General features: G+C 37.7%; 1 protein-coding gene across 8 annotated transcripts in view; it reads left to right on the top strand.

Annotated features, from left to right (window-relative positions):
• The window catches only part of NR3C2 (nuclear receptor subfamily 3 group C member 2), a 272,715-nt gene extending 262,152 nt beyond the window's left edge, over nt 1-10,563 (top strand). For all 8 annotated transcript variants that reach the window (XM_065597780.1, XM_065597781.1, XM_065597782.1 and 5 more), the window contains exon 9: nt 6,918-10,563. In XM_065597780.1, the coding sequence (XP_065453852.1) occupies nt 6,918-7,073 (156 nt within the window). In that variant the 3' untranslated portion in view covers nt 7,074-10,563. The remainder of the gene's footprint in view (nt 1-6,917) is intronic.
• Nucleotides 10,564-13,648: the final 3,085 nt, after the last annotated feature.

Below are 13,648 nucleotides of genomic sequence, written 5' to 3'. Positions count from 1 at the left end.
ACAAAACTGAAGAACAAAAGAACAAAGTCATTCCTGAATGGCTCAGGTGAAGATATATGCATCAGACAGCTGAAATACATTAAAACAATCATACACGCTCACATTTTATCAGTGTTGTGGTGACCAACGTAGTTAATTCTCATTTCCCTTTTTCAGGGATTTTCTTTTTAACAATTCTGACTGTCATAAGCAAATTTCTAATGATTTCATTAAACAGCATTGTTTGTTCAGAACCATCATGCAGTGAGGCTAGTTGATTCCACTTCCTAACCAAATTGGTAAGCATTTCAGTCTCATACCCAGGAATGACCAAGGGTATTTGAGAGAAAGAGAGTGAGAGTCACTTCTTGTTTTTAGGTGAACCACTCTGTGTGATCAGACAACTAGCATGCAGGAACATAAGAAACAGATGCATTAAACATGCTATCAACATTTTCATTTGGATTTTCAACATCTCCTGGAGCAAGTTTGCTTTGAGGGCAAGGGCTGTATCTTGATAATCTTTAATGTATGTTTCAGCAATTCTCAAAACAAAAGTTGAGTTCAGTTTCAGTCTGACTGATATTTAAACAGACTTTCAGTTCTAAGCACTTTTGTTTCGATGCAGCATCATTAAACCCTAACATGAACCTACCCTTTGGCATAGCGTGATGAGTATTGCACTGTTGTTTGCTTGTTGATATTTTCAGCCTGATAAAAATAAACTCTTTAAGGACCATGCTGCTGAATCATTAATATTTATGGTTCCTGAAGGGAATACGTACAGCTGAAGTGGATCTTCCCATATGCTCAGGCTGTGAGAACAAAGATTTTACTTCCCTGAAAAAAAGCTGATATTGGTGGTACAATACAGTGTGTCATGAATTCACAGGAGGAGAATTACTTTCCATGAAAACACGGAGGCTTTGTATTTGTCCCTGATATTGTAACTAATCCTAGGGAGAAATTACTCACTCTGTGCTGTTACCCAAACACTGCCTTACATTATTTGAATTTGTTAATGTTCTAGTTAAGTTGATTATGAAATCATGGTTTCCATAGATGTAGTCATAATCATGATGATACTGTAGGTAAACTTTGAGAGGAGTCAAGGAGTGACTGTAAAATTTCATGCCATAGACCGAGATTGAGAGAGAATTCTAAGTGAAAGGACTGGCTCATCTTGCCAGTGTAGGGAAAGAGCTCAGCGTGGTAATGTGCACCTTTGCAGCCTGAAGCAGTTTTTGTTACTCCTGCATGTACAAGGTTGTGGTGAAAATCATAAGGCTGAAATCTGGATGACTATTTGCCATGAAAATGCCACACATGCTTGCGGTCCACCATAACGGTGTTGTCTTTGGTGATGGAATGATGTTTATTTCTCTGAATTCGAAGAGTAATATAGGTGAGAGTTTTGTAGAAAAAACAAATAATGACAAATTGAAGTTTAGTTAATAGGGGATTAATCTTTCGAATTTCACAGATCTTAAATATAGAGTGCAGATGCGAAGACTGGTTATTGAGACGGTAATTGTTGTTACATAAAGATGCAGGAATCTTAATAAGCCTACTTTAGTCTTAAAAATGTTTAAATGCAGTGTGTTTTTTGTGAAACACATTGCCTGTTCATGAATTAGGTAGAAATGACAATTATTCATTAATGATTGATGTGGTAAAGTGGGAATCTCAGTCCAGGTATATTATTAAATCACTCTTAAAAGCCAGCATAGTTAGTTCATTATGTGGATAGCAACTTTTCATGTCGTACTGTGGTTTAGGTGACATTGAAGTAAATATTATAAATTCCGTCTTTATAATAAAATGCCCAATGTAGGCACCATCACCTGGGTTTTATTTTATTTATTTATTTAGGGGTGCTTATGGAGCAAGGTTTGTTGCATTCTATCAAAGTGAGCTAAACAACAACTTCATATAATTCGTAGGAGTGATCTATTGTTTATTTTTTCCTCTGGCAAGAGTGTAACTAATAAGAATTTTGAAGGAAGTAGAAATTATTTATTCTATATACTCACAGCTAAGCAAGCAAAACCTTATCATCCAAGTAACTCTTTAGTAATTTAATAGTTTTTTAACAATTAATGGTTGTAAAAATAAATAATTTCTGTCCAAGATCTCTCTATTTGTGAAATCAGTGGTGCCTTCATTCACACTGCTTAATTAGAATGTTGCCGTTCACACAGCTCTAGGAGAGGTGGTATCAGCACTTCCATTATAAACTCCTGCTTCCATGGGAGGAAATGGGATAAAATGTAACAACAAATTCTCAGCACAGTGTGATGATATATAGCTGCTTGCATTCCCTTAGTTGAATTCAAACCTCATTAAATCTCAGTTGCTGTAATTTAAATGATGGTCTGTAAAAGGGGTAAGTTAAAGAAAGGGGCTAGTTTAACATAAGCCTTCCAGCTCTTTGGTGTGTGTGTTACTGCAAAAGAGACTCCCTTTTATACAGGTTGGAGTGAATCCCAGTGTAAGGGGATCTAAGTCAGCATGGGGGAGTTAAATGACTTGTCTAGCAGGAACTCTGTGGCAGAGGCAGGGATAGAATTAATTTAACCACGGCAGCCTTAACTATGAGAATCTCCTTTCCTTTCTTTTCCTCTTACACACCTTCTCACTTCTGCAACAAATGGATCAGGGGTCCCACAGGCAACAGCCTCCTTTACTACACAACCCTACTTCATCCCCAAAGCAGGTTTATCCTGTGCATTGAGTGAGGCTGGGGTCCTCTGAAAAGTTTGGTTTAGGTGAGTGTGTTACACAGGAACTCTGTGGCAGGGATGTGTGCTGTACTGGGCACGGACTTTTCTTTCCATTTCCCCGGAGTTTAACTCCTTCTGCTTAATTCCCTCAAACCTGTCCCTGCCCAGTCCTGTCCTGTCACTTCCCCACACCAGGGTCCTTGTCAGAGTCCAGTTATCCTTGCCTGCCTCCACTATTCAAGCTTCTCATCCCAATCCCAGTCTCCTTGCCTAGCCAGTCTTAGTATAAACCCCAATTTCCCCTGCACCTGACTCCCAGTCTCTCCCCCTCTGTCACCTAAGTACAAAATTCAAAGTTGTGAGATGGAAAAACTATATTTTTAAATTATAGGTAAAGTATTGTACTTTGTTGAAATGTGTTTGTATCTATCTGTAAGTGTAAATGCCAGCATTATCACTAGAATGAATATACATTCACACTTTTGTACAAGATTCTTGCATTTTTAAGTATAGAGACTAGGGGTAACCAGAGTAGAGTCAAACATTTTGTAGAATCATAGATGCTAGAGTTGGAAAAGTTCCTTAAAGTCACCCAGCCCAACTCCCTGCCTTGAGCAGGATCAACTTCCATGGTATTCTCACTAAGATTGTTCATATCTGTATTGGTGGGACTGAACAACTTCACAAGACTGTTCATTCTAATGATTGTGTGCCCTCATTTATTATTAAAGGTGCAACTATAGTTTTTGTCCCCAGATTAAATTATAAACATATACAAAATACCATGCTGTGTGGCAGTTAAGGTTCGTCTGCAGAAATATATCTAGTACATTAAAAAGCAAGGAAATGAAAATAAGTCAATCAGCTTATATCCTCACCTCCCCACGATGGATACACAAACTTGACAACTAGTAGTACAACCTCTATGCACGATAGATATCTCTAATAGGTATTCCAGTCTTCCAGCACCCCTCCTGCAGATTCCACCCTAACCACCACTGACCAATGACTCATAATTTATGCTCAGTTTCATGAAACTATACATGCTCAGATTTGAGTGAGAGAGGGTGGTGAAAGGCATCATCACTGCAGGGGCAGAGTTAAGGTTGTATCTTCTGGTCTGTGTATGGTGGAGAAGTAGACAGGTATGATGTGTGGTCCTAGTTGCCTTCACTTTTTATTTCCTTTTTTTGTGTTTTTCTGTACACTATTTGCAGTTATACAACTTTTTAAAGTGTGTATATTAAAAAGCAGTATATATTTTCTTGAAATAGAGAGAAACATCCATCATGTTACTTTTGTGTACCTGATAGGTATTTGTGTGTGTGTGTATACATACATACACACACATATAAAATCAGGATGGTGTAACATGATCTCTGTTTAATGAACCCACAAAATTTTCAATTGTTAGCTCATTGCTCATCAGCTGTTTTTCACCATCTTTATGGAGCATACATAACACAAGCCCACTTCCCCGATTATCCGTTGCAAAGTTCTAGCTGGTATTAAAGTGATCCTTATTGACTTGTGCTGGTAAAGTTTGTCCTTTGTTTGCAGAATTACTTACATATCTGCAAGGACAATTATGAAAATAGTGAAAACAGAATTAGAGAAAGTTCATACTTCTATATACAGTAACATGTTGATACATTTTAAACCTCAGACCTTTCATTAGATTTTCTTTGTTCAGCAATCTTCTAATTATCCCTTTATCTTTAAGCCCTTTCTTCTTTTCCATTGTGTCATTTCGCGTTGTGTGTTTCACATATACAATAGACTTTATTCACAAGGAGGAGGAGCCATGACCCAGGGGGAGGCTTATAACACAAGTAGAAAATAAATAAATCCAACCCAGGAAAAAAATCAGAGTACAAAAAAAAATGATGCCCACTTACAAGCAAAAGCCTAGTAGCCTGAAAATGCACCTGGTGAGAAGCACTTCCCACATGATGCATACAGTGTGGATTGTATTGAAAATCAGTATTTCAAGCGTCCTGCTGGTAGACATCATTTTGCTGAAAAGTGACTGAGTCAGCTAATAGCTACTCAAATTAGTTAGTTTACATCCAGCTTTCTGAAAAGAACTGTGAACATTACATACTTTGCTTAACTCATGGCACATTTTACTATTCTATTCAGAGTCTTATCCTGTGTGGTATTTGAATGTTCTGCATTAACAAAGGGAGGGGCCCTCCATGTGGAAGGGAAGATTCAGCTATCTCTGTGGCACTTCCCCTCCGTCCCCAGACCCTCCAGCAACCTCTCCACACTGTCCATACAGGGAGAGGTGATGCCTAGTATTATTTCCCTCCCAGCCCCACTGAATTTAGCTGGAAAAGTAACACAGTTCCAAGTTGTATTATACTCTCTCTCTCTCTCACTCCTCCACCCCACAAAGTGAGTGAAAACAGTTCCAAGTTACATTATTTTCTCTCTCTCTCCTCCAAAGTGAGTGAAAATTCTGATTTAGTAATATTTTACACCCCGGGCATAAATGATTAAACAAGAGAAAGTGAGATTCAGACCATTGATCTAATACCTGTCAAATGGGCTAAAATCAGCAATGCCCCTGTGTAAATAGGTAAAACCTGCTGAAGGAGTCAGGGCTCTGCAAATTACATGCACAACCTTAAGTCTTCCCACGTGTGTGTATGTATGCTATAGAGTCTTTAATTACATGATCACGTACTCTCTCACATTATATAATATAATACACCTTTTTTTCTTACAAACTTGGAATATAAGTAAGTAGTGCAAGCTGCTCAAAAATGATGTAGGGCTCTGCAGGATGATTCCCTCGTGTTGTTTTACTTGGGTCTGCATGGCATAAGTAATTATACACAGTAATAATGTATATCTGAACATACATAAGATTTGCACAATATGTTATGGTATTTGAGAAAATTTCTGATCATGTAATTAAAGTCTATCATAATGCAAGCACATACGGGAGTAGAATTAAGTCGTGCAAACTTTTAGTCATGTAACTTTAAAGTTGCTCTAACAAACAGGTTTTTTTAAATGGAATATTCTGTAGCTTTTAGTCAATGGAGCAGCACATAAAGCAGTGAAGATAGGTGAATGTACAAAGCCAGATGTGCCTGGCCCTGGGGAACAATGATTTAATGAACTGCAGTGGGAAAATGTGCTAACTCAGATCAAGATTCAGGTTTCTTGTTTGCTGGCAAACACAATGTGCCCAAATCTGTTCTGTGATTTTGTCCACACCATTAACAAGTGATGTCAGTTAGTCCAAGGCAGAAATCATAGATGACTTAACATACTGTAAGACTTTAGGAGATTGTTAGACAGTTGCAGTTTTTGAAATGCCTTTCTTTTTCTGATATTACTACTATAACCTAGTATTTGTTTGTAATAAGAAGGGCATGCACAATTTAATAAATTGTGTCTTTAGCTTTCTAGTTGCCCCCCCAGCCCATCTATAGCAAAGAGAAATTGCAGTTTGTGATTTTCTATCATAGAATTGCAAGAGACAGAGAAAAATATCCCATTTTAAAATGTCTGAAAGACGGAGCTAAATACATTACAAGAAGGGGGCCACAGTATTCACATATGCCAGTATAAACCAAAATGAAGAATCTAATCTGCAATGAAGAAAAATCTGTGTGAAAAAGGAAGTTTGAGACAGTCAGATTAGCATTGTCAGTGCTTTGAGATGTACTATATTTTTCATTGCCAAAATAATAGACAGCTGTCTCTGCCTTTTGGCATCCTAGCCTAAATTGCTCTTCTTTTAAATGTTCAAGGGAGCCCTGTTATATTGGGATTTCAAAATGGCAGCCAGAGAAAGTCACTCTTTGAGGGATCTATGCTAAGGTTATCCATGCTTGCCCTCCCTGGTCAGAGCTGGCTGAAGTATTGTGATCATTGTGAAATACGAGTTGTAAAATGCAACTTTCACCTAGACGACCATGTGGAAAATTGTAATTGCAGTTTTACAGAAAATACACCTTTGCCCTTAATCAAATCTTCATGTATGTGAAATCAAAGAAAAGTGCAGCTACTCAGAACCTCTGCAAGTCAAACCTATGGTATCTTGGTTTCACTCCATTCCCCATTTGCTGATTATCAGGGGGAAAAAAGATAATCACTAGAGCTGATGTTTCTTGATAATATTCCAAAGTACTGTTATTGTCTATTTGTGGGCACAATTCATTTTCTAATAATCCTGTGTGCTTTTTTGCATTTCAGCTTGTTAGTGACTTGTTAGAATTCTGTTTCTACACCTTCCGAGAGTCTCAGGCACTGAAAGTGGAGTTTCCAGCCATGCTGGTGGAAATCATCAGTGACCAGTTACCAAAGGTGGAGTCTGGAAATGCCAAGCCCCTGTACTTTCACAGGAAGTGATGGAAAATGTCTTAATAGAAGAACTTTGCCTTAAGTTTCCTTGTGTTATTCCACACCCATGAAGGACCCAAGAAACCACATTTTAAACGTGCTATTTACACTTGTTCAGCAGCCTCTGACTAGTCTAAAATCATGTGAAGGGTTTGGAAAACATTTGATCCGGATTTGGCAAGACCTAGATGTGTGAAAATTACCCCCTTACTCCCAACACTTAGAAAATGTTCCTGTTCCTCTGGATGAAAAGCCATATCTAGTCAATAACTCTTTGATTTTGATATTTTAACAGATGGAAGTTTTAAATATGCCATGTAGTTTCTGGTATTGTTTGCTTGTTTTAAAAGGGTTCAAGGACTAATACAAACTTTTTAAAGCTTACCCCCTGGTTTGCACATAAAACGTAAAGTCAATATGGGGCATTAATATTCCTTTCTTGTAAAAAAATATATACAAAAAAACCCTGAAGTGTAAAGTAATAACAGAACATTTGGTGTGGAATACTCGTTATCCCCACCTGTGGCATTTGTTATCCTATGTTATCCATCATAGGTGATATACACTGTGTTAAGTGTCCATTTACTATTTAATTAAAAAGGATAAGATGTTAAAACAAATGCCTCAGTTTCAGTTTATAGTATCTATTGTGCTGGCTTTACAAATAATTTTTCGCAGTCTTTTGCTGTACTGTACATTGCTGTATGTATAAATTGTGAAGGACCTGAAATAAGGTGTAAGGAGCTTTTGTAAATGAGAAAAATCTTTAATGGTTAATAGGATGAATAGGAAAGTATTTTTGAAAGAATTCTATTTTGCTGGAGACTATTTAAGTACTATCTTTGTCTAAACAAACAAGGTAATTTTTTTTTTGTAAAGTGAAATGTTCTGCATGCATAATGAACCGTTTACAGTGTATTTAAGAAAGGGAAAGCTGTGCCTTTTTTAGCATCATATCTAATTTACCATTTTACACTATCTGTTGTAAATAACCACACAACCTTTTTCAGTTGTATTTAAGCCTATTTTTCTGTACATTTTTCTCCATTTTTGTCTACTGCTTGCAAGTATATGTGACTTCAGCTCATTTTAGGATTACTGCTTCATATTTCTGTAGGAAACTACACTATGTGGTCTTTGCAGCTTTATGGTGGTTTCATTTAACAAGACATTACCATCTCTCAAAAGCTTTTGCCAGCTTTATGATGTGGTGAGTTTCTGCCCTCTACTCCAGATTACTCAAGGAGATAAAAGCAAATCATAGGATGTTAAATCATTTTTTTTTCCTTTTTCAAAATTAAAGTTTCCCAAATTCTTTGTTATTCCTTTTACTATTGAATGCATGTAACCTTTTAAAGGTCCAGTTGTCACCTCTGATTTAGGAGAGTGAATTTCGATTATGGTTAAGGGAACATACAGATTATTACAGTAAGTATACTAGATATATTTTGATTGGCAAGGATGAATGGTACGGTGCTGATCCTGGCAGATTATTTTGGTGGGGTTTTTAGTTATAAATTCAAAACATTAATGTAAAAATGTAAGCAGACACTTTCACTGTGAACATTTCTATCTTAGTTTTCAAAACCATGTCCTCTGGTGTAAAGCTATGAAGATGCACCTTTCATCGGGTGACTTTCACAATTTGTAAATAAATACAAAATTCTGGAGTAGAATAGAGACCAGATTAACTTTTCTGAACATCATTGTTACTATTATATACTAATTTGAATAGAATAATTTTTCAGAGAGTCATGATTCCTAAATTGTCTGTCTGGGCGAGTGACATTTTTGAGCTAAAGCTGTCCCTAGACCAGTCAGAATGTAGTATTCTTATAAATGGTAATCTAATAAACTCAACCCCTACACCACCCCGCTTTCTGATTCAAAACTCTGAGGTGTGCTTCTGGCACATGCAAGACAGAGTCAACACCGCTTGTCTTTTTAAATGACACCTGCCTTATGCAATGGGTAATCTGTAGAGGCTGTATTCAGAGAGGGGGATCTTACGGTATATATAAATGTATACATACATATATTATTTGCAATTTTGGAAGTCTAATTCATAGGTAGATCCTTAAATACAATCAACTGACCTGCACAGCAATATGAAAGCTACATGTCCAACATGATAAATACACAGCATGCAGACTGGTTGTTTACAGTAAAGAAATGGTCAGAAATCCTTTCATTTACTTTTTTTTTTCTTTAAATACTGATAATGGAATTTCAGAAACAGCCAGGTTTGGGGTGAATACAGTCTGCAGCAACTTTTTATATTAACGAAGTTACTAGCTCCTTTTCTATCTCTAAGTAACTTTGCTTGGTTAAAACAGCAAAGCCATATTCTAAACTTCACCGTTAAATGCCTGTCCCAGTACAAATTGTTGTCTGTTTGCTCTTATTTTTGTACCTTATTGCTTTTAATCTTGGTTTGGTACAATTCATAATTCACAGAAACTTCATATAATTAAAAACACACTAAATTAGTTTTAAAAAGCAATTTATATCTTTATGCAAAAACGTATGTCTGTCTTTGCAAACAACTGTAAGAAGATTACAATAAATCCTTTACTTTAATCACCTGTTGTTTATGAAACCATTCATTGATTTTTTTTTTTTTTTTGCTAGAAATCATTCAATAGATATAATTGGATACAGATGTTTTAAGAGACAGTATTCTCTTCTCCAGAACACTTAAGCAGAATAGCCATCTCACATTAACTAACCAAATCTACAGCAAAAAATATAAAATACTGTTTTAAGCTACAACAAAGAAATGAAAGTATTTTGAACTTGTTTAGAATGAAATAGGCATTTGTCTCCTGCAAAATATAAGATAAACTCAATGAAATTTCAAAATGTCTGTTTTAAAAGTGGGCTTATGCTGATTGCATTAAATAATTTTGTTGCAAGGAAAGAATGGGGATATACAACAAGAACATTGTATACACATTTAAAAATGTAAAATAGTTTTAATGTACTGCAGCAGGTATTTCAGGAATACTAGATCATAATAAACTAGAAAGGCTAAAGTTTGCAATATCAAATTCTTATTAAAAAGATACTTTACAATCAAGCTAATTCACAGGGTGGTGTTTTCACTGACTTGTATAAACATTTATGAATTTAAAACAATCTACAACTAATGCACTTTTAATTGTTAAAGATTTGACTTTCTTTTTGTAGAGCAATGTTCTCAGCTGGAGGTCAATGACTTGATAAAATAGACAGCAGTTCTGAGGTCAGTGGAATGTTTAAGAATTCTTGGATTTTAAATAGATTTTTGGATGAAAAATAAAAGCAGTCAGCACTATGGTGTAAACAGTAAAATCTATGCATAATGATGCATTTATAATTAGGGATTTGCTTCTGTATGGTTAAAGCTTTTTAAATAAATAGAAAATATTGTTTGGTCTTTGTTAATGTCTGCAAGTACACTTTTTTTTAATATAAATTGTACAAATATACATGGATTAAAATGGTTTGATTGCAAGTATTCCTTGCCACTTTAATCTTCACTAGCGGATGGTGCATTGATTTCCTTGGAAACAAGCCTGTGTTCACTTCCAAACAATCTATTTAGACAACATGAAACTAATTGCAATGTTACATGATTGTTGTAATTCTTCATGCACACTGAAATCTATTTTACACAAGCCTCTTTATAAGGGTGGGTTGTGGTAGCGCTAACACACACACATCACAGTGCCTGTTGACAAGACAGGGGCTCCAGGACGGTAGCAGGTTCTACCTTGGGAACTTGCTTAAGCAAGTTGGGCAACTGTGTTTTCCAGGGGAGCAGGCATGAGACTGTTTGACACGGAAGGCAAAGCACGTCTCATACAAAAGAAACATGAGTGACAGACAAAATGATGGCCTATGAAAAGATTTAGCACAATAAAAGCTGGAGTTAGGCTCTTACCTGTAACTTCACTTGGAATCTACTCTTCTACAACCAACAGCTACTTTTATTGTCCACGTAATTAGAATTTTTCCCCACTGCACTATTGATTGCACAAGTTCAGAATGCTAGGAGTGTGCACTCTAATCCTCTGAATTTCAGGCAGCAGTGCCAAGAAATCTTAATCCTGCCCTACATCTCTGAAACTCATTCAGCAGAAAAGAATAATAGTGACCTCACGAGTGGAAAGGCAAAATAACAAGCCTCTTCCCAAAATGCTTGAACAGTGTGACAGTCAAATGTGTTGATCTGTTAAGGTTGTGTGTTTTGGAGAACCAGTTTGATGAAGTTAGGTTATGGGCAGTGCTTAATTCGTAACTGATGCGGCAAGCCTAGAGGTGCCGGAATTCGGTGCTGGTTTTGGGTGTCTGAGATGGAAGTAAAAGCTTTATGGAGTGTTTTGGGGTATTGTGGTCAATACAAACATGAAAAAGAAATGTACAATTCTCTCCCCTTAATTCTCATTTATTTAACATTTTGGGTGACTGGGAAGTGTCCTACCTCTACTTTTAAACAGCAAACAAAATTTACCTTTAGTGACAAATATCAACAAGAGTGACTCCGTGCTGAACACTGCTTTACTGCACGTGTAGACCAGGACGTACTGTATTTCAGAAAACCATGTCAAGCCATATTTAGCATGGTTTATTATATGGCACATAGGGTAAGTTAATCCTAACCCAGTTCAGCACTGGGACAGCTGCAGCCTTGCTGTTTAATTAGACAATGCAGCTGAGACTGGGACAGCAGGCATGGGTGGGAAGGGTACCAAAGAGAGTGAGTGTGTGTGTGTGAGTTAAGGGGACCTCAGTTATCTGCATGGTGAAATTATAGAGACCCACACGCTGAAGCTAAGAGCAATGCACCAGCATGGAAAGGTAGGGCTTGTCTACACAGTAACAGAAAATCAGCAGTCATTCTCCCCTTTGGTTATTTCAGGGCTAGCCTGTGTGTGGTCACTTAATCTCGAAATAGGGCACTCTTCTTTTGGATTATGTGAGTGAGTATAGACTTATGTTAAAACAGAGCACACATTGTGTGCACACAGACTTGCACTGAAGTAACTAAATATATGAATTACAACCAGTTTGATTATTTCAGTTCCAGTTATGTAGCCAAGTTCTGAAAGCTCTGCAGCGAGTCCTCTGCTGTATGTGAGCAAGAATGCACCAGAGAGAAAATTAGAGGGAAACCTGCCATGAAAAGCAGTAAGAAGAATGATTTTCTCAAGCCTCTGAGTAGAGTTAAGCACAGAAGTTTCTACTGAGCCTGAACTTCTAGAGCCAAGGCAGAATAATGGAGCAAGAGCTTGCCAGCAGGGGAGAAGAGAAGAACCTTGTCTAATTACTGTCATATACTGAAGATCCTGCTGATCAAGGGGCCCTGGAGTCCTAGCTCCTGCATGCATTGTTTGGCCTAGGGTCCAGGCACTTACACTTGCTGGTGAGAACAAAAAGAGCAGAGCATAAAGCTAATTCCATCTGATTCACGGTCATTGGGACCCTCTCAGACCAGTGTTGTCCTCTAAGTAAAAGAAACAAGGGTGGTTAGTGTGTGTGAGACAGAACTTTCACCCACCTGACAGGAGAGGAGGATAGGCTAACTAGGACTCTAGCTGGAGCACTGCCAGTGCCCATGCTACAACACTAGAGAGGAACTAGCGGCTAAGAACCCAGCAGGGCTTTGCTAAAAAGAAGTGAAAACTACTGCAGTGCGGAAAACCTGAGAGTGGCAGAATCTCTGGAGTGGAGAAAAAAGGCTTTCACTCAACTACCAGAGACAGAGAAAGTGGGAAACAAAGGGGCAGTAGGGCTATTACTTACTTATGGCTATGGGAAGGAGGAGGAGACAGCAGCAAGCCACAAATTAGGCTGCAATGGCTGATGCAGAGCTGAAATAAAGCAACGTGGAACCCAAACCCCACACCACAATTAAGTATACGAACCTAGAATCAAATCTCTTGGGAGAAGGGAGTAAAAGGCCTCAGAGGCAGTGGTGTCAGCTTGCCCAATGGGGGTAGGATCCCTTGAACACTTCATCTTCCAGTGAGGATCAGCACAATTAGCATAGACTGCCCTGGAAAGTGCTCTCCAAGCTTCCTTCTGGCACTGGCAATTGGTGCAGGATAACCATTGAAAAGCTAAATAGCAGCACACTCATAGATGACTCTCCCTATTCTTGTCATTGGAGTCAACATTGTCATTCAGCAGGTCTTGGAGGGAAAGAAGGAATTAGATTCAAAGAGCTGAGAGCTAGGCCCCATGCTTCCAGGAAAAGAGGCATGCATATTATGTGCTTGGGAGAAGTCTTCCTTATGTATCTTCTAACTTTCACTATTCTTTGTTTCTTTGATGCATGATGTCCTAACACTGATTTTCTGAAATACTGCACAAGATGGATGGAGAAAGGGGACAACACAGACAGCGGGGCTACCACTCTTGTTACCAAGAGCTACCAATACTTCATAGGTTTCAGAGTAGCAGCCGTGTTAGTCTGTATCCGCAAAAAGAACAGGAGTACTTGTGGCACCTTAGACACTAACAAATTTATTTGAGCATAAGCTTTCGTGGACTACAGCCCACTTCTTCGGATGCATAGAATGGAACACACAGAAAGAAGA

This window comes from Chrysemys picta, chromosome 5, assembly GCF_011386835.1.
Source record: "Chrysemys picta bellii isolate R12L10 chromosome 5, ASM1138683v2, whole genome shotgun sequence".
Taxonomy (NCBI): domain Eukaryota; kingdom Metazoa; phylum Chordata; order Testudines; family Emydidae; genus Chrysemys; species Chrysemys picta.
The sequence above is the reverse complement of the archived record's forward strand: the minus strand, read 5'-3'. Positions and strand labels throughout refer to the sequence as shown.